The sequence below is a fragment of the Equus asinus genome, chromosome 8 (genome assembly GCF_041296235.1).
Source record: "Equus asinus isolate D_3611 breed Donkey chromosome 8, EquAss-T2T_v2, whole genome shotgun sequence".
NCBI lineage: Eukaryota > Metazoa > Chordata > Mammalia > Perissodactyla > Equidae > Equus > Equus asinus.
This window is the reverse complement of record NC_091797.1, coordinates 38,081,325-38,103,098: the sequence shown is the minus strand read 5'-3', so window position 1 is coordinate 38,103,098 and position 21,774 is coordinate 38,081,325. Positions and strand designations below refer to the sequence as shown.

At 42.0% G+C, this 21,774-nt stretch overlaps 1 protein-coding gene and 1 pseudogene across 7 annotated transcripts; both read left to right on the top strand.

Annotated features, from left to right (window-relative positions):
• Positions 1-3,847: 3,847 nt before the first annotated feature.
• LOC106823154 (zinc finger and SCAN domain-containing protein 23-like) lies at positions 3,848-12,280 on the top strand. Of its 7 annotated transcripts, XR_011505138.1 has the most exons (5): positions 3,848-4,214; positions 5,181-5,661; positions 5,930-6,073; positions 9,033-9,202; positions 10,949-12,024. XR_011505138.1 is itself a non-coding variant. In XM_044776196.2 (4 exons), the coding sequence occupies exons 2-3, from the start codon at positions 5,260-5,262 to the stop codon at positions 6,068-6,070; spliced, it is 543 nt and encodes a 180-aa protein (XP_044632131.1). In that variant the 5' UTR covers positions 3,992-4,214; positions 5,181-5,259; the 3' UTR covers positions 6,071-6,073; positions 7,527-7,910. The 7 variants fall into 7 exon arrangements, 6 of the variants coding, with proteins under 6 accessions (XP_044632131.1, XP_070371544.1, XP_044632130.1 ...); XM_044776196.2 differs by lacking the exons at positions 9,033-9,202; positions 10,949-12,024 and adding an exon at positions 7,527-7,910 and having other exon boundaries at positions 3,992-4,214; XM_070515443.1 differs by lacking the exon at positions 9,033-9,202 and having other exon boundaries at positions 4,004-4,214; positions 10,949-12,280.
• Positions 12,281-14,676: 2,396 nt separating this feature from the next.
• Positions 14,677-21,379, top strand: LOC106823136 (zinc finger protein 397-like; annotated as a pseudogene).
• The last annotated feature ends 395 nt before the right edge of the window (positions 21,380-21,774 follow it).

Here is a 21,774-nt window from a genome sequence, read left to right as displayed (position 1 = left end):
TCCTCAAAAAGGTAAACATAGAGTTGCCATAAAATCCAGCAATTCCGCTCCTGTGTATATAAAAAAAGTTGAAAACAGGCATTCAAATAAAAACTTGTACATAAACAGTCATAGCACTACTATTCACAATAGCCAAAATGTGGAAACAATCCAAATTTCCATCAATGGATGAAAGAATAAATAAAATGTGATATAATCTTACAATGGAATATTATTCAGCCATAAAAAGGAATGGAGTATTTATATTTGCTATAACATGGATGGACCTTGAAAACATTTTAAGTGAAAGAAGCCAGACAAAAAAGGCCATACAGTGTATGATTCCATTTTTATGAAATGTCCAAAATAGGCAAATCCATTGAGACAGAAAATGGATTAGTGGTTTGCAAGGACTAGGGGAATGGGAAGTGACTGCTAATGGTGTTTTATTCTTTATTTGGGGCTGATAAAATGTTCTAGAATTAGACAATGGTGATGATAGTACAAATTTCTAAAGATACAAAAAAAACACTGACTATTACACTTTAAAAGGGTGAATTTTATGGCAAATGAATTATATCTCAATAAGAAAGATTAAAATCTATTCATTTCACAAAGGGGAAGGGAACACTCAATTCTAGTCCCCTCTTATCCTTTCATGTGGGGGAATGGAAATACCAAGTCCAGCCTTCTCTAGACTTCCTCTCTCACCTAAGGAGGGAAAGAAGAATAAAAACTAAGAACTTGTGAAGGTCACAGTCCAAGGCTACGGGCTCACTGAAAGACTGAAACCAAGACATAGGACTGTAGAACACTTCTCTCCCCATACCTTACCACCACATCAACAGGGATCCTCTATAACAAGAGGGGAACATAACTGGAAGAATTACACATCTTAGGGCTATTTAAGAAGTCTATAAGGAAACTCAAAAACAAAAGGGTAAGACAGAAACAAGGACACCAGAGCAAATTTTAGCCTCTGACACCTACAGCTACAGCAAATAATAAACACAGCCTAATTCTAACCTACAAAAACATAAAACCCCACACTAAAGGCTTATTTACCTCAGTTCCTCGTACCCAGTATAGTATATCTGGCTTTCAAAAAAGAAAATTACAAGGCATATTAAAAGACAAAAGCCACAGTTAGAAGAGGCAGAGCAATAATCAAAACCAGACTCAGATATGGCAGAGATGTTGGAGTTAGCAGACTGGGACTTTAAAACAACTATAGTTAATATGCTAAGGGCTCTAATGGGAAAAGTGGACAACATGCGAGAACAGACTGGTAATGTAAGCAGAGAGATGGAAACTCTAAGAAATAATGAAAAGGAAATGATAGAAATCAAAAACACTTTGACAGAAATGAAGAATGCTTTTCATGGGCTCATCGGTAGACTGGACAAGGCCAAAGATAGAACCAATGAGCTTCAAGAAATGTCAACAGAAACTTCCAAAACTGAAATGCAAGGTGAAAAAAAGAATGAAAAGGATAGAACAGAATGTCCAAGAACTGTGAAACCTGAAAAAAGAAAAAACATAATTAATATGCTAAGAGAGGAGGAATGTAATCATATAAAATGCTCAATTAAAACCACAAAAGAAAGAAAAAGAGTGGAAGATAAAAATACAAACAAACAACAAGAGCCATGAATAGAAAATAGTAACGAAAATATGGTAGGCATTAATCCAGTTGTATCAATAATCACTTTAAACATCAGTGGTCTAAATATACCAATTAAAAGACAGAGACTGTTAGAATGAATTAAAACAAACAAACAAAAACAAGACTGAACTGTATGTTCTCTGCAAGAAGCCCTCTTTAAAGACATAGATTAAAAGGAAGGAGATATAGAAAGATGTTTCATGCTAACATTCATCAAAAGAAAGCTGGAGTAACTAATGAATTTCAGGCAAAGTCAGCTTCAGAGCAAGAAAAACTGTCAGGTATAAAGAGGGGCTTTACATAATGATAAGGAAGTCAGATCTCCAAGAACACATAACAATCTTTGATGCGTATGCACCTAACGAGAGTGTCAAAAAACATGAGGCAAAAACTGATAGAACTGCAAGGAGAAATAGATAACCCACTACTGGAGTTGGAGACCTTAACATCCCTGTATCAGTAATTGACAGTCCAGCTGGCAGAAAACCAGTAAAGACATAGTTGAACTCAATAACACCATCAATCCGCTGGTTGTAGTTGATATCTATTGAATATTTCATCCAACAACAGCAGAATACACATATCTCTAAAGCTCCTATGGAACATTCACCAAGATAAACCACATTCTAGGCCATAACAAATTAACAGGCCTTAACAAATTTAAAATAGAAATCATACTAAATATGCTTCCAGACCACAATGGATTTAAACCAGAAATTAGTAACAGAAAGATAGCTGGAAACTCCCAAAATACTTAGAGATTAAACAACATACTTCTAAATAACACAAGGATCAAGGAAATCTCAAGAAATTTTTAAATGATTTGAATTAAATGAAAACATCAAAATTTGTACGATGCAGCAAAAACATTGCTTAGAGGGAAATTCATAGCATTGAATGAATACGTAAGAAAAGAAAAAGATCTCAAATCAATAATGTAAGCTTCCACCTTAGGAAACTAGCAAACGAAAAGCAAATGAAATCCAAAGTAAGCAAAAGAACAGAACTAATAAAAATTAGAGCAGAAGGCAATAAAATTGAAAACAAGAATCCAATAAACTCAATGACACCAAAAGCTGGTTCTTTGAAAAGATCAGTAAAATTCATAAACCTCGAGCCAGGTTAACTAGGAAAAAAAAGAGAAGACACAAATTACTAGAGTTACAGTGCCAGGTTGTTTTTGCCTCACCCCCAGAAAGCCAAACACTGAGATGACAGGATTGCAGAGAGACAGAGAGTTTAATCACAAGGCAGCCATATGGGGAAGCGGGAGTGTGAGTCTCAAATCTCCTTCCCCAAAAATAGGGACTCAGGGATATTTATGGGATTGGGAGGCAAGGTGGTCTGAAACGTGGAGATAGGTGATTGGAGGTGAGGAGAGGTGAGGTAATTGATGAAGTGCCCAAGCATAGTCAGACGCCATGCCACTTCAAAGGACAAAGGCTCCCAAAATGGCATGTAAGCATGATCTGTGGGTAGAGTTTTTAACTTCTTGAGGTCAAAAGGTTGCCTGTGGGACATTTGCATGGACCCACTTGATGAGTTGGCGGTTTCAACCAGCCTGGAGTGGATAAAGGGGTTGTGATTCCTGAGAAACAGCTCAAACACCTATTACCATGATGACCCAGGTGCCAGAGATCTTATCTATAGGAACCCAGCGGGAGTCAGACAGTATAGTGCCTAAACAGCACAGTTAACAATGGATGGGTTAAACAGCTAAAAGCTGTAATCAGTAATTGCAAAAAGGAAAAAAACCTTTAGTTCCTAGCTACCTAATCATCAATGGCTAACTCTTTACCTATTTCACTAGTATCAGAAATCAAAGAGGGCCATCACTATGGACTCCATAGACATTAAAAGGATAATAAAGGAATATTACAAACAACTCTATGCCCACAAATTTGATAATTTAGATGAATTGTACCAGTTTGTTGAAAGACACTGTGATTCTGATTCCAATTACAACCTGTGGGAGTTTTTTCCACTTTTTTTGGTAAGCCTAAAACTGCTCTTAAAAAATTAGGTCTACTAGTAAAAAAAAAAAAAAAGCTACTACAGCAAAAGACATCATTAAGAGAGTGAAAAGGGAACACCCATCATATTCGGTGTTCATATAACAAAGAGCTCATATCTAGAATGTAAAAAGAGGTTCCACTCATCAACAATAAATACACTACACAAAGGGCTCAGAACTAATGCCTAGAGCACAGTGAGTCTTAGCAAGCTGGGGGGTGAATTCAACTTTACGGAGAGGCTCAGAGTTCCTCAAGGGAACGTAGAGGCAGAGAGAGGAATAAAGAACCAAACGCCACAGCGCGAGGTGCTCTGCCCGCCCTGGATGCACCTAGAGGGGAAAGCAGAGCCGGGGCCGTAGTACCGAGGATCATAGAGAGGACCGAGCCTCCGGATTCCTAGGCGGACACAGGAAGTAACTCAGGGTCCAGGGGTCTTTGGCTCTGCGCGTCGTGGGCTCGTGCTTGACTCCAGGCCATGGTGGCTTCAGCTTTTCACTTTGTTATTACCACCAGAGGTCGTCTTCAGGGAACACCAGCCATCCCCAGAGCTCCGGGTGAGCGGTTCGGGCTTCTTCCCAGGCAGGCTGCGTAACGCGCCATCTGTGTTGTCTGTCCCGGCAGAGTTGGGGTGGGGAGGGAAGGGTCTCTGCGGCTTGGGTATCCTATCCTCCCCCCAACACGTGCACGCAATGATTGATAACGAGCTGCAGTGATGATTTGGCCCTCTCTTCGTTTTGGATTTATCACTGTTATTTTGTCATAGTATAAAATAAACTAGACTCGGATTTTGCTTCACAATTCTAGTTCTTTCCTGTCACGACAGCACTACACAACAATTGGGGGGGGGGCGGGAAATGTCTCAAATGACAGGTGCTTAATACTTTACTCCCTGAATGAACACAATGACCACTTTATGGATCTTTAGCGTATTACCCCCTGGATAAATAGTATGATTCCTTTAAAAGTCATAAAGGTTTCACTGGAGAATTCTATGACTGCTGATGTGTATGTTATCATAGTAAGTTTACTAAGGTGACAAGATCTGCCTTCCCTTACCTTGCTAAGGATCATGAAGCCTTCTTTTTCTCTACTGGCGTGCCCCAAAACCCATCCTGTCCTGCTGAAGGAGTTCTATGAAGGGGTGCTAGGTTATGCATATACGTAAAAGAAAGCCTTGGAAAGTGGGCTATGGTGGCCCCCAGCCTCTGGCTCATGTGCTTTTCTCTTCTTTCTTCCTGTAATGCAGTTATTAAAAACTCAAAAGTTTTTAAATCCTGAGGGTGTGGCCTTATTTTCCACAGCAACGGAAGTTCTAATGCTGCTATTTATGTGGCATTTTCTATATATTGGCAGCCAAGTCCACTTTCTCAATGATCCTTACTTGCTGTGGATGTTACCACATTGCTACTACACTACTTAGGAATATTATCACCATGGTGGTGAGTCTTCATTACCGGTAATACAGGTTCTTGACTGCTCCCGTTATTTTGCTGTTTCAATAGTGGGTTCTCCTCCCACAGGAGTGCTCTGATCCTAAGATTCTTCAAGACTCCTGGGATATAAGACAAGTGAATCCTATCCTCAGCCAGTGAATGCAAGATGTCCACCAAGTTGAGAGACGATGCAACCTTGACTCCTGTAGTCCACACTCCAGAGGAGGAGGAGGGTCTGAGTATAGTGAGAGTGGAGGAAGAGGACGACCATGCTTGGGAACATAAGACTGGACTTCCAGGGAATGTGGACCCTTATCAGGAACTTGTCCACCAGCGCTTCAGAAAGTTCTGTTACCAGGAGGCCCCTGGACCTCGAGAGGCTCTGAACCAGCTTCAGAAGCTCTGCCAAAAGTGGCTACAGCCTGAGATGCACACCGAGGAGCAGCTCCTGATCATCCTGCCCACGGAGCTCCAGGCCAGGGTGTGGGGATATCATCACCGGAGCGGAGAGGATGTGGTGACTGTGCTGGAGAATCTGGAGACAGTACATGGAGATAAAGGACAACAGGTGGGAAAAGGGTAATCCATTGTTCATTTATGAGAGCACCAAGGGTCTGCCAGCAAAGAAAGTGTAAGCAGGAGGATTTTATGACCATTATTTGTTAAGCTGAAGTATTGTCTTTCTGTTTTCTCTTTGAAGCTATGCTGCTTATTTCTTTTGTGAGTTGATTTTGTCATTCTGCTTCCTGTGCCCATAGGAAATTTTCTTTTGACGTTTTAGCTCGTGCCATATTTCTGATCCTTTCATAAACCCAGCTCTACTTGTATGTCCTTAGGTACAAGCCAATGCACACTACAAACAAGAAGTGCTGTGGAAGGCAATAGGACCTGTAAGCCTTGCCGATCAGTCACTGACTGTCCAACTAAAGTGTGATCCTTGGAAGCATAGTCCTCTGCAAGAGAATGATGGGCCTTAACACGTGAGTCCTTGTGGTCTTTCGGAAACAGAGTCTGCAGTGTCTGCTAGAAAGCAGTATTTCTGGCGAGAAAAGTGCTATCTGGGGATAGCAGACTAAATTTAACACCAAAAGGTTATTTACAAAGTGAGCATATCCAGAGTTGACTTAATTTTGAATTGGGATTTCTGATATTTTTTTAAATTCTGTTATGATAGTGGTTTAACAACTCTGACTGAAAAGTCACAGGGAGCTGTTTTAAAAATACGGGTGCCCAGATCTACCATGGATTTACTGCAATGGGCCCTGGTATTATATTTTTTTAACTAGTTATTAAAAGTACTATTATTATGGGACAATAATGGTAGCTTACATTTAAAAATTCAAGTAGTATAGAAAGTTTTAAAATGAAAATAAAAGTGCCATTCCTGAGTTAACCACTGTAAACATTCTCTAATATATATTTCTAGAACTTTTCTGTGCATACTCAAGTCCCTCTTCCCTTTTTAGGGCAAATGGTATCATACTGTATTGACCATATTTTCTTGTTTTCTATATTCTTGATGCTCTGGCATTTGGAACCTTGATCCTGGAGAGACTGCGCTTCCCAGGGCTAGCTAACTCCTAGAGATAGCAAAGGGCTCCCCTGGGAGTACACCTTTCATATACAAACCAACCAGTCCAGAGCCCACTCCCCTAACCATCTCCTTTATCAAACTCTCACACACCATGCCAGTATTCCCCCTGCCCTCAATCACCCTAGGGCCAGGTACTGGACAGCTAGGGACCATCTCTATAGCCCAGAGCCTGACAGAATTATTCAAACTATCCAATCCTAAGCTTACTCAGCATACCTACCTTGTCTTGCTCTTCCCTTCCTGGGAAAACTCCAATAAAGGCTCTAGACTATGCTCTCCCCTCTTGCCCTTCTGCCTCCTGATGGGCCTTGATGCTTTCTCACATGGCCCTTCATGGCATGTCATGCCTCCTGTTCTTAGGTATCTGTGAATATAAAAAACTTCTTCTTGATAGTCATTTCCATGTCTGCCTGTCTTACTATATGTGATTAAAACAAATCCTTGGTACATTTTACCACACATACTATACATACACTTTGCATTTTGCTTTTCTTACTTAATGATAATATTCAGGACATTATTCATTCATGCAACAAATATTTATTGAGCATCAACTATGTGTCCAGTAGTAATCTAAGCACTGGGAATACAGTGGTGAACAAGATAGTCAAAGTCTCTACCCTCATGCAACTTAAATTCTAGTTAAATCACTGGGTACCACAGTCTTAGTTCCTTCGTTCAGTTGCAGTGGGTGTTTGTGGCCTACATACAAAATGAAGAAATAATATTCTTCTTTTTTTCTTTGAGGGAGATTAGCCCTGAGCTAACCACTGCCAACCCTCCTCTTTTTCCAGAGGAAGACTGGCCCTGAGCTAACATTCATGCCCATCTTCCTCTAGTTTATACATGGGATGCCTACCTCAGCATGGCTTGTCAAGTGGCGCCATGTCCACACCTGAGATCTGAACGAACAAACCCCGGGCCACCGAGAATCGGAACGTGCGAACTTAACCGCTGCGCCACCGGGCTGGCCCCTAAATAATATTATTCTTATCAATAGAGTTACTTCATTCTTTTTGATAGGTGTTTAGTTTTCTGTTGTATCCGTATATTGTAATTAATTAACTAGTCTCCTACTGATGTACATTTAGGCTGTTTCCAGTATGTTTTTTATTATAAACAATGCTTCAGTGGGTGTCTTTATGTTAAAAATCTTTTATCACTTGTGTGAAAATATTGGGAGAAAAAAATTCCTAATAAATACAGTCAGAGGTTGACAGCCACTGGATTGAAGCAGGAGATTCATTACATGGGCAACAAAGCTACAGCGATTACCTCTGGGAAAGGAAAAGGAGGATACAGGGTGATGGAGAAAGATGAATTTGGACTTTTTTGCTTTTATACCTTTTGTACTGTTGAAATTCTTACCATGAGTATCTATATCTTTTGTAGTAAAAATAAAGAGGACAGGCTTTGGATTCAAATAGATGGGTTCCAGGCCAGGCTTTACCACCTACTAGCCATGTGATCACAGGCCAGTTATTTAATTTCTAACTTCCAGGTTCCATATCTGTTACCCAGCTCATAGTGTTGCTATGAGCATCACCAAAATCTGGCTGATCACTTGGTGTTTTATCTCTCTATTTCTATTGTAACAAACTACCCCAAAACTTAGTGGCTGAAAGGAACAACCATTATATTATCTCTCACAGTTCTGTGGGTTGACTAGAATAAGCAGGGTGGTTCTGCTGCTGCACATGATATCAGTTTGAGCTGTAGCTATCTGGGGGCTTGCCTGGCCTATGATGCTCAAGATGCTTTACTCACATGTTTCATACCTTAGCAAGAGAGGGCTGGAAAACTAGGCTTAGTGAGACTCTGAGATGGATGGGCATCCGGTTCTCATTCTCTCACTCTCTCTATAATCTTTCTAGCAGGGTAACCAGACGTCTTACAGGATAACTCAGGGATCTTAAAAGCACAAAAGCACCTTTTAAAAGTCTTAGTCCTTGAACTGACACAGCATCACTTCCAACACATTCTGTTCGATAAAGAAAGTCATAGGCCAGCCTAGATACTCTGTGGGAGGGGAATGGACTACACAAGGGATGAATACTGGAAGATATGTTAATTGGGAACCCTTGAAGACTCCTGGGAAGTTTTCATTTCTTTCCTGCCATTCTGAGTTTTTAGATCTGGGCGGGGGCCCAAAATCCTTTTATTTATTTATTTTTGTTCTCTATGACTCATAGGCAAAAACCATTAGGGTGATAGTTCTTAATTATTTAGCACAACCCCTGATATTAGTAAAGCATTCAGTAATGTTATTAATTATTATTACTAATCTGTCATCAAGACCTCATGTGGGACATGTGACATTTAAATAATGTCATGCTCTCTCACAGGAGGTGAGACCAGGAACATGGCTGGTGGGTTGGCTCCAAAGCAGATTTCTGCAGAAAGGAATTCCTTGGATGTGTCCCAGTATACAAGGTGTGGAGAAACTTTTCAATATGAGAGTAAATCAGAACAGCAAAAGGTCAACCCTACAAGAGGAAAACAACACAAATGTAAGGTGTGTGGGAAGGCCTTTGCTCAGAGCTCAGGGCTTATCGGGCACTGGACAATTCACACTGGGGAGAAACCTTATAAATGTAATCAGTGTGGAAAAGCTGTCAGTTATAAAGCAGCCCTTCTTTCACACCAAGAAATTCATAATAAAATAAACATTATCAGTATAATGAATGTGGGAAAGCCTTCAGTCAAAACACAGGCCTGGTTCTTCATCAGAGGATCCATACTGGTAAGAGGCCCTATGGGTGTAAAGAGTGTGGTAAATCCTTTAGTCAAAGTTCTCACCTTATTGGACATCTGAGAATCCACACTGGAGAGAAACCCTTCAAATGTAATCAGTGTGAGAGGGCCTTCAGTCAGAGGTCAGGACTCATGGAACATCAGAGAAGTCACACTAGAGAGAAACCCTATACATGTAAGGAATGAGGGAAAGCTTTCTGAGGGAGCACCAGGCTTACTCAGCACCTGAGGATCCACACTGGGGAGAAGCCCCATCAGTGTGAGGAATGTGGACGAGCCTTCATTCAGTGGTCAAGCCTTGTTCGTCATCAGATAATCCACAGAGGGCAGGAGTCTGTGTCTCTATTCTAATTGTAAGGCCGTTAATCATAAATCAGGCCCTACTGAACTCTTTAGAAAGCTATGCTGAATACAGACCCTATCACTGTGTAGCAAATTCAAGAAATCAGGGATGTGGCATCTCCGTTCCCATTGTTATTCTAGGTTGTCAAACTAGGAGAGTGATCTCAAACATCAGATTGAAAGGAGCTGGGAACTGGAGCTTCCAGTCCATTGTCAGTGGAGCAAACTGCTCACGTATTGGCCTGACTCAGCTGTAGATGCTGCTATTTCTTCTCCTTTCTTTTGATCCTTCTCCTTTGTGGTCCTTCACACTTTTGCTTTTTGAAATGACTGTCGTCAAAAACCCTGAATATCCAGATGATACAGTTTCTCTCAGATTTTGAACAGAGGCCCACTGAGACTATTACTGTGCATACTACGCAAAGGAGAACTTATCAGAATGAGTGGGAAAAGTGATGCTATTTTAAAAATTATATGAGGGGTAAGCTGGTAAGTTAAGTTTAATAATGACTGCTCAGTGACGCAGCTTGCTGTTTGTTCACCTCCCTTTCACCCTATTGGTGAGGGAGGGAGTCCTACCCTAGGATTCTGAGGATGGCCGAACACATGACACTCAACACTGGACACATGGGATTGACAACAGTTTATTAGTCACTTATACTCACAGCCAGGGGAGGAGGACAGCACACCACATAGGGCCACTCAGGAGCACAGTGAATAAATAGGGGTTTTGAGATTCAGGCTTTTTAGTAATGAGAGGATGAGGTGATCCCTAGTTTCCTCAGGAGGATGTAATTGGTTTGTTTGAATAATTTCCTGGGCAGGCAAGGAGGTCAGACCTGTAAGGTTGAGGGCCAGGAGTGCAGCTAGTCCAGCTGATGGGGAGCTAGCCAGGTGAGGGTCGTTTCCCGCTGGGTGGGAGGCATATCTGACAAGAGCAGAGGAACTCATGGTTGAGCCTTTGGGTCCCTGTGAGGCTCAAAGATGTCAGGGCAGAACATGAAATTTTAGGCCTTGCTGCTCACGCTGTCAACTTATGGAAGAAGCATAGTTTTTAGGAAAGTTATCATGTATATTGTTATCCTCAACGCTACTCTTTATTCATATGTCCTCTTTTTCTTTTGAAATCTCAGTGATAAACATCTCTCCTCCTGTTTACCTCTAGGGAAAAAAAACCCAGAAATACCTTTGACCATCCAGCGCTCCAGGTGGACTTGATCACATATTGATAGTGAGACTAAAGAGACATCAGGTACATCTGTAATGCTTCACCCTTCTGCCTTTCTCATGCTAAAAACCCCTAGAGACTTCAAGCTCAGCTCCCTCACTGACCACAGTAGTCATCTGGATGCTTGTGTCCTCATTATGTTTTCGTTTATCTTTTCAGTCTTTGGACTAGACAGTCTAAGAAACTTTACTGTTGTCTTCTCTTTTGACTTTGAATAAAATATGCTTTTCACTATTAGGAGGACTTGAGAAATTAGAAAGTTTATAAAAGTTGGGTATTTCACTATATTCATATTTTTATGGGAATAGTACAAATAAATATCAACCATGAAAACTCTGGAGGTGCTAATTGTTCACCTCTACTGCCGTCAAAGCACTTATTTTGTTTTGCCTTGTTTCAAGGCTCAGGTAAGAAGTACTGGTGCGGTTGAAGTCTATAGGCCAGAGGGAACAGTCAAGAAACATCTATGACAAAAATAAGAGAAAAGTGGATAGAACATTAAATCTCCCTGAAGTTAGGTAGCTTGAAATTTAAAATATAGACTTTCACAGAATACTTGTACATTTGAGGAATTTTCAACCAACTGGATGAATTCTCCCAAGAGGTGTGTTGATACGCTGAGCTTTTCTGAAAGTGGGAACTATGCCAGAGATGAAAACTGGCATCCTAAGGATCAGATACATTTGGCAGACTTTTGTGTAGCTCATTCATTGTTTTTAAGAATTGAATTAGTTGCCAACTTAAAAAATGTAGACACTTTATGTAAAAATCTGGATTTCCATATTATTTTGAAAAATTAAGATCTGGTGTCACTGGGCCAGACCTCTGTAGATGCGCTCTCCAGTTCATTCCAGTCTCCACCCTCCAGCTTCATTATCTATCTGCGCCCTAGAGACATTTGAATTTGCTTATCTCAAGAATGACTACTTTAGAAGAGCGTTTTATTTAATGGCAGAGAAAACTAAATAGAAACAAGGGGAAGTCATCCTTGACCTTTTTGATAGGCTGTTTGTAAAAAAAATGTAAAAAAAAAAAAGGAAATTTAAAAAATCGGATATTTCTTGATTTGGTTTAAAAATAGTAAAAACATATTATAAATGTCGATAATTTGACCTTTGTGGGCTTTCCTAACCTTAGAGCTCTCTCCATAGTGACTTGGCTAGTACACATTTCTGAAGATATTATGTGTTTAAAGAATGGTTATTGCATTCATATGTCATGCATTTTAAGGGTATATACAAAATGTAAATAAAACATGGATTCAAACTTGATGAATTTATAATCTATTAAGAAAGACAGATGAACACAAATCAAGAAACAATTCTGCCTGGGAGAATTGGGAAAGTATATAAAGAAGGTGGGCATTTGTGGGACTTTAAGGATAAATAGGATTTTGGTATTGTATCAGTTATTGTATCATCTCTGGTGGAAATGTCCACTAGGATGTCCTGCTGGCACCTCAGACCCAGTGTCTAAAAGTTTTTATCCGCTTCCCTTCCACCACTACCAGCCCCCATAGAAACAGACCCACAGCCAACAGGAGGTCCAGGAAATTGGAGAGTGGGAAGAGAGTGAGGTCAAGGCAGGTCTTCCTCTAGCTGCCTCCCTCCGAGGTTGCTTTAGGTTGGCTGTATTCCTCGCCTAAGGCTGTCAAGTAGCCATATCTTATCTCCGGGTTCCAGGAACTGCTTCCTCCCCTCATAGCTTCCTACAGGTCTCAATGCTGGACAAGAGAATTTGGCTGACACACCTATGAATCCTCCTAAAACTAGCCTTGTGCTTCAGAATAATATCTGCTTTTCATTAGCTAAAGAGGAAAGGAAATGATAGTTTGGATTACTGGGCAGCAAATATTCATTTCCTTGCTTCCACTGTGGGAAGAGTATAGTTCCCGGTTGGTTGATGTGGGAGTGGGCATGGACCTTGCTTTGGCCAATGGAATGTTAGTGAAATAAGCAAAGGCCTTAAATGTGCTTAGATTTATATTGTGTCATCTTAGCTAAGCCAGAACTATATTCCCACGAATTCTTTTCCTTGCATAGCTCTCTATTAGTGTGGGTCACAAGAGACATTGGAGATTTGGAAGGCAGAAACGAAGCAGTTGCCGTATTCCTTTAGGCTCAGGAGGTCAGTGCACGACATGAAGCATCGTTACAGCTCACACTGTCGATCTACTGCTTCATCTGCCGCATCTTCCAGCTTCAGTTTCTCTGATTCCTGGGCCAGGCACTTGTTTAGTTCCATGAAGAGCCCAAAATTTTCCTGGCAGACACCCCCACTATCAAAGTTGGAGAACTGGAGGTGATGAGAGACTGATATGTCTTCTAGCTTGCAGCTTGTCCTTGTTTCTCCCACTTCACATCCATCTTCCCCTCCTGACTGCCTACTCTGTTGACTTCAGACTCCAGGACCACACACATGAAAAGAGCCTCACAGACTGTTTAACCAACTCCCGGAGTAGTGTAAGGCCAAATCCCTGTAATAAACCCTTTACCATATTTATCGCCTAGTGGTTCTGCTTCTCTGATCAAACCTTGACTGATACACCTTGGATCTTGTGCTCCACCAAGAGAAGTTTGCCCTAAGTTGATGCTGTGGCTTTATCTTGGTGCTCAGAACACAAGCAGGGCAGAAAAGAGCCTACCTTGTAGCCCAGAGTCAAGCCCTGTCTACCTGAAGCCTTACCACAGACTACCCAGCCTATCCTGATCCATCCTAGATCAGCAGCAGATCTGTGAGCAAGAGAAAAAATACTTGGAAGCCCATGAAATTTACTGTGGTTTGTTACACAGCGTTATTGCGGCAATATCTAATACAGGAAATGCCTTTATCTCTGCCATTTGTTAATTAGCTGGTTAGCATTCTCCAGGCTAAATAATGGAATTTCATTAGGTGGGACCTAGAGAAAAGAGAGGTCTGAGAGGTTAAACAAACATATGAAAACACACTTCCAATTGTAAAAAGAAAAAAAATTTTACAATAATTTACCAGAGAGTATACAAGATCCTTGCTTCTGACACTTAAAGCTTAGAATATAGTGGAAGCATTGGGCTCAATAAACAAAGGAAATAGAAACCTGAAGACCTACCTTCTCTCGTTAAAGCCCTCTAAACTTATGGTGGAAAGGGTTAAAGAGGGGAGGGGAAAACAAGCCTTTCTTGCACTATTTGAAACATTACAAGCAAACAATCTGAGAGAAGTTACACTGACGACATCCCAAAGTCTAGCTATAGTGTTCCTTCCTTAAAGGGAGAGGGTTCCGGACGCAGGGCAGAGGAGACGACAGCGCCCAGGAAAAGGGCAGAGAAGAGACAAACAGGTTAGTGATGCTGACCGCGAACGGCCTGCCTCACGGGAGCGCCCCTTATGGAAAAGAGCAATCCGTTTTTGTCTTTGTTATCAAGAATTCTTCCACTAGATTTTCAGTTAAGAGATCCTGCCGAGTTTGCAAGACGCGAGAGTCCGAGACCTTTTTGTTAACTGCAGAGATCCAGGAACCGACTTTAGCTTATCCATCAGCTCGGTTGCTGCTTCCATGGCCTTTCGTTCCAAACTGCTCGAATTTAAATCGCAGCGTAACTGCCGGCAGGGTTACCCGCAGGCGCCGGGCATGTGGGCGGAGGCGGGGCGCGGCCGCGCGCTCGGGGGCGTGGTCTCCGGGAGGCGCCGGAAGCTGGGCGTGCGCCTGAGCGGCTGGTTCCTGCGGCCGCTGGTCTGCGCCCCCGTGGGTCTTTCTCGCCCAGGTCTCGGCTTCGACTTTCGCAGTCCGGGAGTCGGGGTCCTGCGAAGCTCGTGACGTGCTGAGCCGCGTCGGGGAGCCAGCACCGGCCCCGGGTCAGGCTGGGGGACGCTCGGCATCCTGAGTGGCACGGGTCTGCGTGCCTGGGGGCAGGCGTCTCTCTCGGATGCTTGGGAAGGGCCGGCTGCAAGGCCACCAGACGGGACCGTTTACCCGGGTTGGGAGCCCTCCTTCCGAAGCTCGGACGGAACCCGGGCCGCTGGCGCTGTGTGACTCTGAATGGGATTTCTCTCTCAGTTTTGCCAAATTAACATGAAAACAGGTGAATGCTCTACGGACTGTGATTCGTGACTTTTTTATCTCCCCCAAATTGGGTCGTATGTATTCAAGTATGGGAAAACTCTGTGCCAACAGATAAGTCTTGAAAGCTTTGCTTTAGGCTAGCTACCACATACCCGTACTTAATGTCGCATTTGGCGGAGTCTTCCATTAAACCCAAGTCAGGGAAGCTTAAACCCTTCCATTAAGCTTGTATTCCCCCTCCCCAACTCCATAAGGTATTTTTACTTACCACCATCTAACATACTAGATACTTTTTATATTTATTGTGTTTATTGATTACCCCATCTGGAATGGACGCTCCATGATGGCAGGGATCTTTGCTTTGTTGACTAATGTATTTCAAACACTTAGAACAGTTTCTACAAGGTAGGTCTCTAGTAAGTATCCGTGGATTAAATGAATGAATAAAATTGGTTACACTAGTTACAGGTCTTCTTTCTTGTGTGGGTTCTGCACGGTATTTCCCATTTATCCTCTTATCCCTTAATTCTTATTCCCCAGGGTGCCCTCAGAAGCCTCCAGTTGAAACTCTAGCAGAAGCCAGGTCGGATGGCTGTGGACACAAGAAAGCCTGCCAGCCTGCTGTTCAAAGCCCCATGGGGTCAGCAGGGGCCTGTGATGGGGAAGGTGAAGTTGGAGGATGACCACCCCAGGAATCAGGGTCTCAGCTTTCCAGAGAACCAGCTCCCTGGCTGGGAGATCTTCAGGAAGCAGTTCAGACAGTTCTGCTACCAGGATTCCCCTGGACCCCGTCTGGCCCTGAGCAGGCTCCGGGACCTCTGCCATCAATGGCTTAGGCCAGAGACACAGACCAAGGAGCAGATCCTGGAGTTGCTGGTGCTGGAGCAGTTCCTGTCCATCTTGCCTGAGGAGCTCCAGGCCTGGGTGCAGGAGCATCATCCAGAGAGTGGGGAGGAGGCAGTGACCATGCTGGAGGATCTGGAAAGAAAGAGAAATGTACATGTAGGAGAGTAGTCTGATATGGTTGTGGGAAAGCTGAAAGTAAAGCTTTCTGAAGTGTGGAGGCTCAGAGAACAATGGGAAAGCCCAGCATTCAGCAGGGAACAGAGCTTCTTGCTAAGCTAGCGCTCTAAGGAGGGGAGGGGTGGGAACCAGTAGATTCAGGGATGGTGAGTAAAGATACTGAAGGCAGGGGCCGGGCCCGTGGCCACTTGGTTAAGTTCTCACTCTCCACTCTGGTGGCCCAGAGTTCCACTGTTTCGGATCTTGGGCACGGACCTATGCACCGCTCATCAGGCCATGCTGAGGTGGCATCCCACATGGCAGGTCTGGAAGAACCTACAACTGTAATATACAACTATGTATATAGCGGGGCTTTGGGGAGAAGAAGAAGAAAAAAAGGATTGGCAACAGATGTTAGCTCAGGTGCCAATCTTTAAAAAAAAAAAGTTACTGAAGGCATTCCATGAGCATTGTGCTCCTTGTTTTACAGGTCACTCAACATTTACAGCAACTAAGAAGTAGGTCATTATCACACATGGAAACTAAGTTCAGACAGGTTGTGTAACTTGGTCAAGGAAACATGGCTAGTAAGTGAAGTGACAGAAACAAGATCTGATCAAACTTTGTTTTGCTTACCTTTCTTGCTGCTTCTAAGTGCCCCAGCAAGTAAATGAGGCTCTGGTTTCTCTCTACTTCTTCCTAGTCTTGGGGGATATTTCTTGTGGACTTCTCCCTGAGGTTTAGTCCCTGTTAAATTCATGATATCCTTACAGGCTTATTGAGTTCTGCTTGTCTCCAGGTTTCAGCTTGTGCTCTGGAACAGAAAAGCCTTTTGCAAACAATGACCCTTCAGACACTAGATGAAGAATCTTCATACACCTGGGTTTAACTCTGAGTGATCCAGCTCAAGAGCAAAGGACCTGAGCCCCAACCATGAGAGGAAAGAGGTGAGGCAAGAATTTCTCTAGGGAATTTGGACTGAAATGAACTTTGAGTTGGTTTTTTTGTGGAGTTTGACATGTTAATTTCTTGTGATGAGGGTTATTAAAGGTCATGACAAAGGTAACATTCTAGCTAATAATGATTAAAAGGTGATAAGTCATCTCAGCATAGCATCAGTAGTATGGTCAGTTTTAAATATCCATAGCTGAATTTTCTGCATATAGTTTAGTAGCAAATATTATTTTCAAGTGTTTTTTTTTCTCCCCAATTCCTCCAGTACATAGTTACATATTTTAGTTGTGGGTCCTTGTAGTTGTGGCATGTGGGACGCCGCCTCAGGATGGCCTAATGAGTGGTGCCATGTCCGCACGCAGGATCCGAACCAGGGAAACCCTGGGCCGCCGAAGCGGAGCACGTGAACTTAACCACTCGGACACAGGGCCGGTCCCTATTCTTAAGTATTTTGATGCATACATTCTTCAGTAGACCCTGTAGAATATTAATACTGTAAAATTGTATTGATTTTTTTTTAAAGTTACCTTTTATTATTACCAAAGAATTATATATGCATTGTAGGAAGTTAGAAGATACAGTCACAAAATAAGAAGATAAAGCATGATATTCTATCACCCAGAGATTACGACTGATGACTTTTTATTTTATTTATGTATATCTTTTTTATGTGCATATGTATTTATATACGTATATGTACGTGTATACACACCTTTTACCAAAAAGAGTTCATGCTCTATATGCTGTTTTATAACCTGTTTTGTTCTGTTGATAATCTTTCCTATTCCCCATCAATACATTTTAATGTTATCTAAACTCAATCCAAATTCAAATTGGCCCATTTTTCCCAATATGTCTTTAAAGCTGATTTGTCCAAACCAGGATAGACTCTAGGCCCACATTCTACGTCTGGTTGTTATGCCTCTTAATTCTTTTTTACTTTAGAACAGTCCTCCTCACCCATTTTTCCCCATAGCCCAGACGTTTTGACCAGCCCAGGCCAGTTTCCCATCCTCTGGAGTTTTCTGGTTGCTTCCTCATTGTATCATTTACTTTGCTGCCCATATACCCTGTATTTCCTATAAACTGGAATTTAGATCTAAAGGCTTGAAGGATTCAAGTTAAACATTTTTGGCTAGAATTAATATTAGGTAATAGGAGACGTTAATACTGGCTGACCCACTATGAAATCACCGGCTTAGAATGGTAACAGTGGGATCCCTCAATTGAACGGCTGTTTTTTCTCCTTGTAACTAACTATATGGTATCACTTTGGTACTTTGTGAATGGCCAGTTTCCTATCAATAAAATACAAAATATTTGATAATCCTTATATGGGTCAACCATTTTATTAAGGGCTGCAGAATGATTTTATAATTGTCATTCCTTGTATGTTATTAACTGGTATTCTTTATCATGAAGCTTTCCCTCATCAGATATGTCTATTTGGTCACTTCCTACTAGGCAGTCATGAGTGATGCTCACTTTTTCCCCTTTATTTAGCAATTTTCAAATTCAAACAGTGATTTAATAGGCACCTCAAATGGCGTCATGAGATTTTAGGACTTTGTGTAGTATCATTAACTTTTTAGGAATTTTCGTTGAATCGATGTGTCTCAAACCACCACCGTTATTACTCTTTTGAATGCTCAGATTGGCACATCTTTGGCTTGTGTGGATGTCTTCAGTGTTACTCATATCTCTTGATTGCCATGACCCTTTTAATTTTGAATGTTTTCTCTTTTTTAAAAATTAATTATTTTTAGCGAGGTATAATCAACATAACATTATATTTGTTTTAGGCAATGCTTTCTTTTTGAACAAAATAAATTGTTCTGGGCTCCCCTTGTACCTTCCTTATACCCCAGATCTGGTATCAAGCATTTCTGAACCTTGGTTCCTTTTAATGAAGAATAAAGTCTGGGTGCTAGGGGTGTTTTTTATCACTAGGGTAACACTGCTTCTAGGACATTTCATTGGCAGAGCTAGATGTACATTTTTTTCCTAAAAAACATGAGTTCATATTGAAGCTTTTCAATGTGTGGTTTGCTTTCCCTCATCTTCTCTTTTTAATTGTAGTAGTTTATACAGTTAAGAAGCTTTGTATTGTTGTACTAGTGGTATATGCGTTATCAATTGCTGCTTAACAAATTATCACAAAATTAGTGGCTGAAAACCACACACATTTATTATCTCATAGTTTCTGTGGATCAGGAGTCTGGGTTGGCTTAGCGGAGCCCTCTACTTCAGGGTCTCTCACAAGGTTGCAATCAAAGCTCCAGGGCTGGGGTCTCATCTGAGTTGTAACTGGGGAAGGATTCACTTCCAGGCTCATATGGATGTTAGCAGGACTCAGTTCTTTACAAGGTGTTAGACAGAGGGCCTCAGTTCTTTGCTGGATGCTAGCCAGAGGCCACCTTTGGTTCCTTGCCACATAGGCTTCATTCTGTGGCTTTCTTCATCACAGTCAGCAAGCCAGCAAGGAAGGTGTCCGTAGAGAGTCCACTAGTGAGATGGAACTTAGAATATTATGTAATCGCAGAAGTGACATCCTGTCAACTTTAGTACTCTATTGATAACTCGCCATGCTTTATTCTTTCTCAGTTCCACACCTCTGTTACTACCATTCCTTCTACCTTAACTGACATTTCTCTGAACCCCTAACACTAAATAAAGAGAAGATATACTATCCTCTCTTAAAATTACCCTAAAATAAAAATTAGCCTTTCCAGCTGTCTTTTAAATTATTTTTGAGTTGTATTTTCCGCTCAAATTGTATGGTCTGTTCTTTCAGATGGTGGTGTGAGGACTGAGAACATGACATTAGACACAAAGCAGGAACTTTGTGAAGAAACAGAACCACGTAGGGAGGGGTCTGATGGACATCATGAAACTATGTCTCAGCCCACCAAATACAGAGGAGATGGTGGGCCTACTGGAAGTTTAGAAATGCAAGATGGGGATGCCACAGGTGAGAAAAGATAGAAATGTGATGAATGTAGGAAGACCTTCATGTGTGTCAGAGGCCTTCAGATGCATAGGAGGATCCACACTGGGGAGAAACTGTACTCACACACAGAATGTGGAAAGGCCTTTATCAGACATGCAGAACTTACCCAGCATCAGGGGCTTCACAGCAAGGAAAAGCCCTATCAATGTAAAGAGTGTAGCAAATGCTTCAGTCAGAAGGCAGGCGTCCAGGCGGCCCCATGTTTCGTTGGTTCGAATCCTGGGCGCAGACATGGCACTGTTCATCAAACCACGCTGAGGCAGCGTCCCACATGCCACAACTAGAAGGACCCACAATGAAGAATATACAACTATGTACTGGGGGGCTTTGGGGAGAAAAAGGAAAAAATAAAATCTTTAAAAAAAAAAAAAAAGAAGGCAGGCCTCTTCCAACATCTGAAAATCCACACTGGAGAAAAGCCCCATCAATGTAGTAAATCTGGCCGATGTTTTAGTCCGAGGTCAGTTCTTACAAAGCATCAAAGTCTCCACACTGGAGGGAAACCTTTTGAATGTCTGGACTGTGGGAAAGCCTTCCACCACAACTCAGACCTCGTTGAACATCAGTGATTCCACAACAAAGAGAAACCTTATGAGTGCAATGAATGTGGGAAGGCCTTTAGGCAGCGTTCACATCTTCTTGAGCATCAGCGAATTCACAGTGAAGAAAAACCATATGAATGTAAAGTGTGTGGAAAAGCATTCAGTCAGTATGCAGGACTTAACCAACACCAGAGAATCCACACTGGAGAGAAAACTTCTGAATGTCCTGTATGTGGACGAGCCTTTATCCGGAGCTCAGAACTCATAATACATCACAGAATCCACTCGGGGAAAAGCCCTATGAATGTGCCGAGTGTGGAAAAACCTTTAGCATGAGCTCAACCCTTATCATACATCAGAGAAGTCACACCGGGGAGAAGCCCTATAAATGTGACAAGTGCTGTGAAGCCTTCAGTCAAAGGACAGGTCTTAGTCACCATCTCAGAATCCACACAGGAGAAAAAGCTTTTCAGCGTTCTGAATGTGGATGAGCCTTCAGCCGGAAGTCAGATCTCAAAAAGCATAAGAGAGACCACTCTGAGGAAAAACCCCATCACTCTGAAGAGTGTGGGAGGGCCTATAGGCAGAGAGCCACACTGATCCAACATCAGAAAGGCCACATTGTGCTAAGCCCTGGCAGTAGGGTGGATGGGGTGGAGCGTGCAATGGAAGCTCAGCCCTGATTAAGCACCAGAGAATCTACTACAACTGGACACCTTGCCCAGGTGTTTGGTGATAACTTCAAGTAAAACCCAAGATTTTGTTTTTACTGGATAAAATGTTTCTTGAACTTCATTATTTAAAGGACATCAGAGATGCCACATTGAAAAGTTTTTATAAAGGTCATAAATGCTGGAAAAGTTTCAGATTTAGAAAAATAAACATCAACAAGGAATTTGCCTGTAATTAGCTTTATTAAAGGCAATGAAGTGTCGGTTAATGCAATGACAAAGTACACAAGGGCAGCTGTAAAAAAATATATTTTTCTACTGAATTCAAGTTTTTGTGTTTTGTTTTTTGCAGAATGTTTTGATTTCTAACTAGCTTTAGCATGGCCTGATGTTGAAATTACTTCTCTGAGAACCAGTCGAGGACAGTGGAATATCTAAGAGCTTAGAATGTGTGAGGTGAGTTGTCTCTGTTTCCCTCCCTGCTTAACCAAGCCTCTAACCACAAGTGGGTGGCCTGCAGAAGCTTTCTGATCCCCACCCCA

Coding starts and splice junctions, on each gene's coding strand:
- LOC106823154 (XM_070515443.1), top strand. CDS start 5,260: ATGTCCACCAAGTTGAGAGACGATGCAACCTTGACTCCTGTAGTCCAC. Junction 5,662..5,929: donor ATGGAGATAAAGGACAACAG/GTGGGAAAAGGG, acceptor GTATGTCCTTAG/GTACAAGCCAATGCACACTA.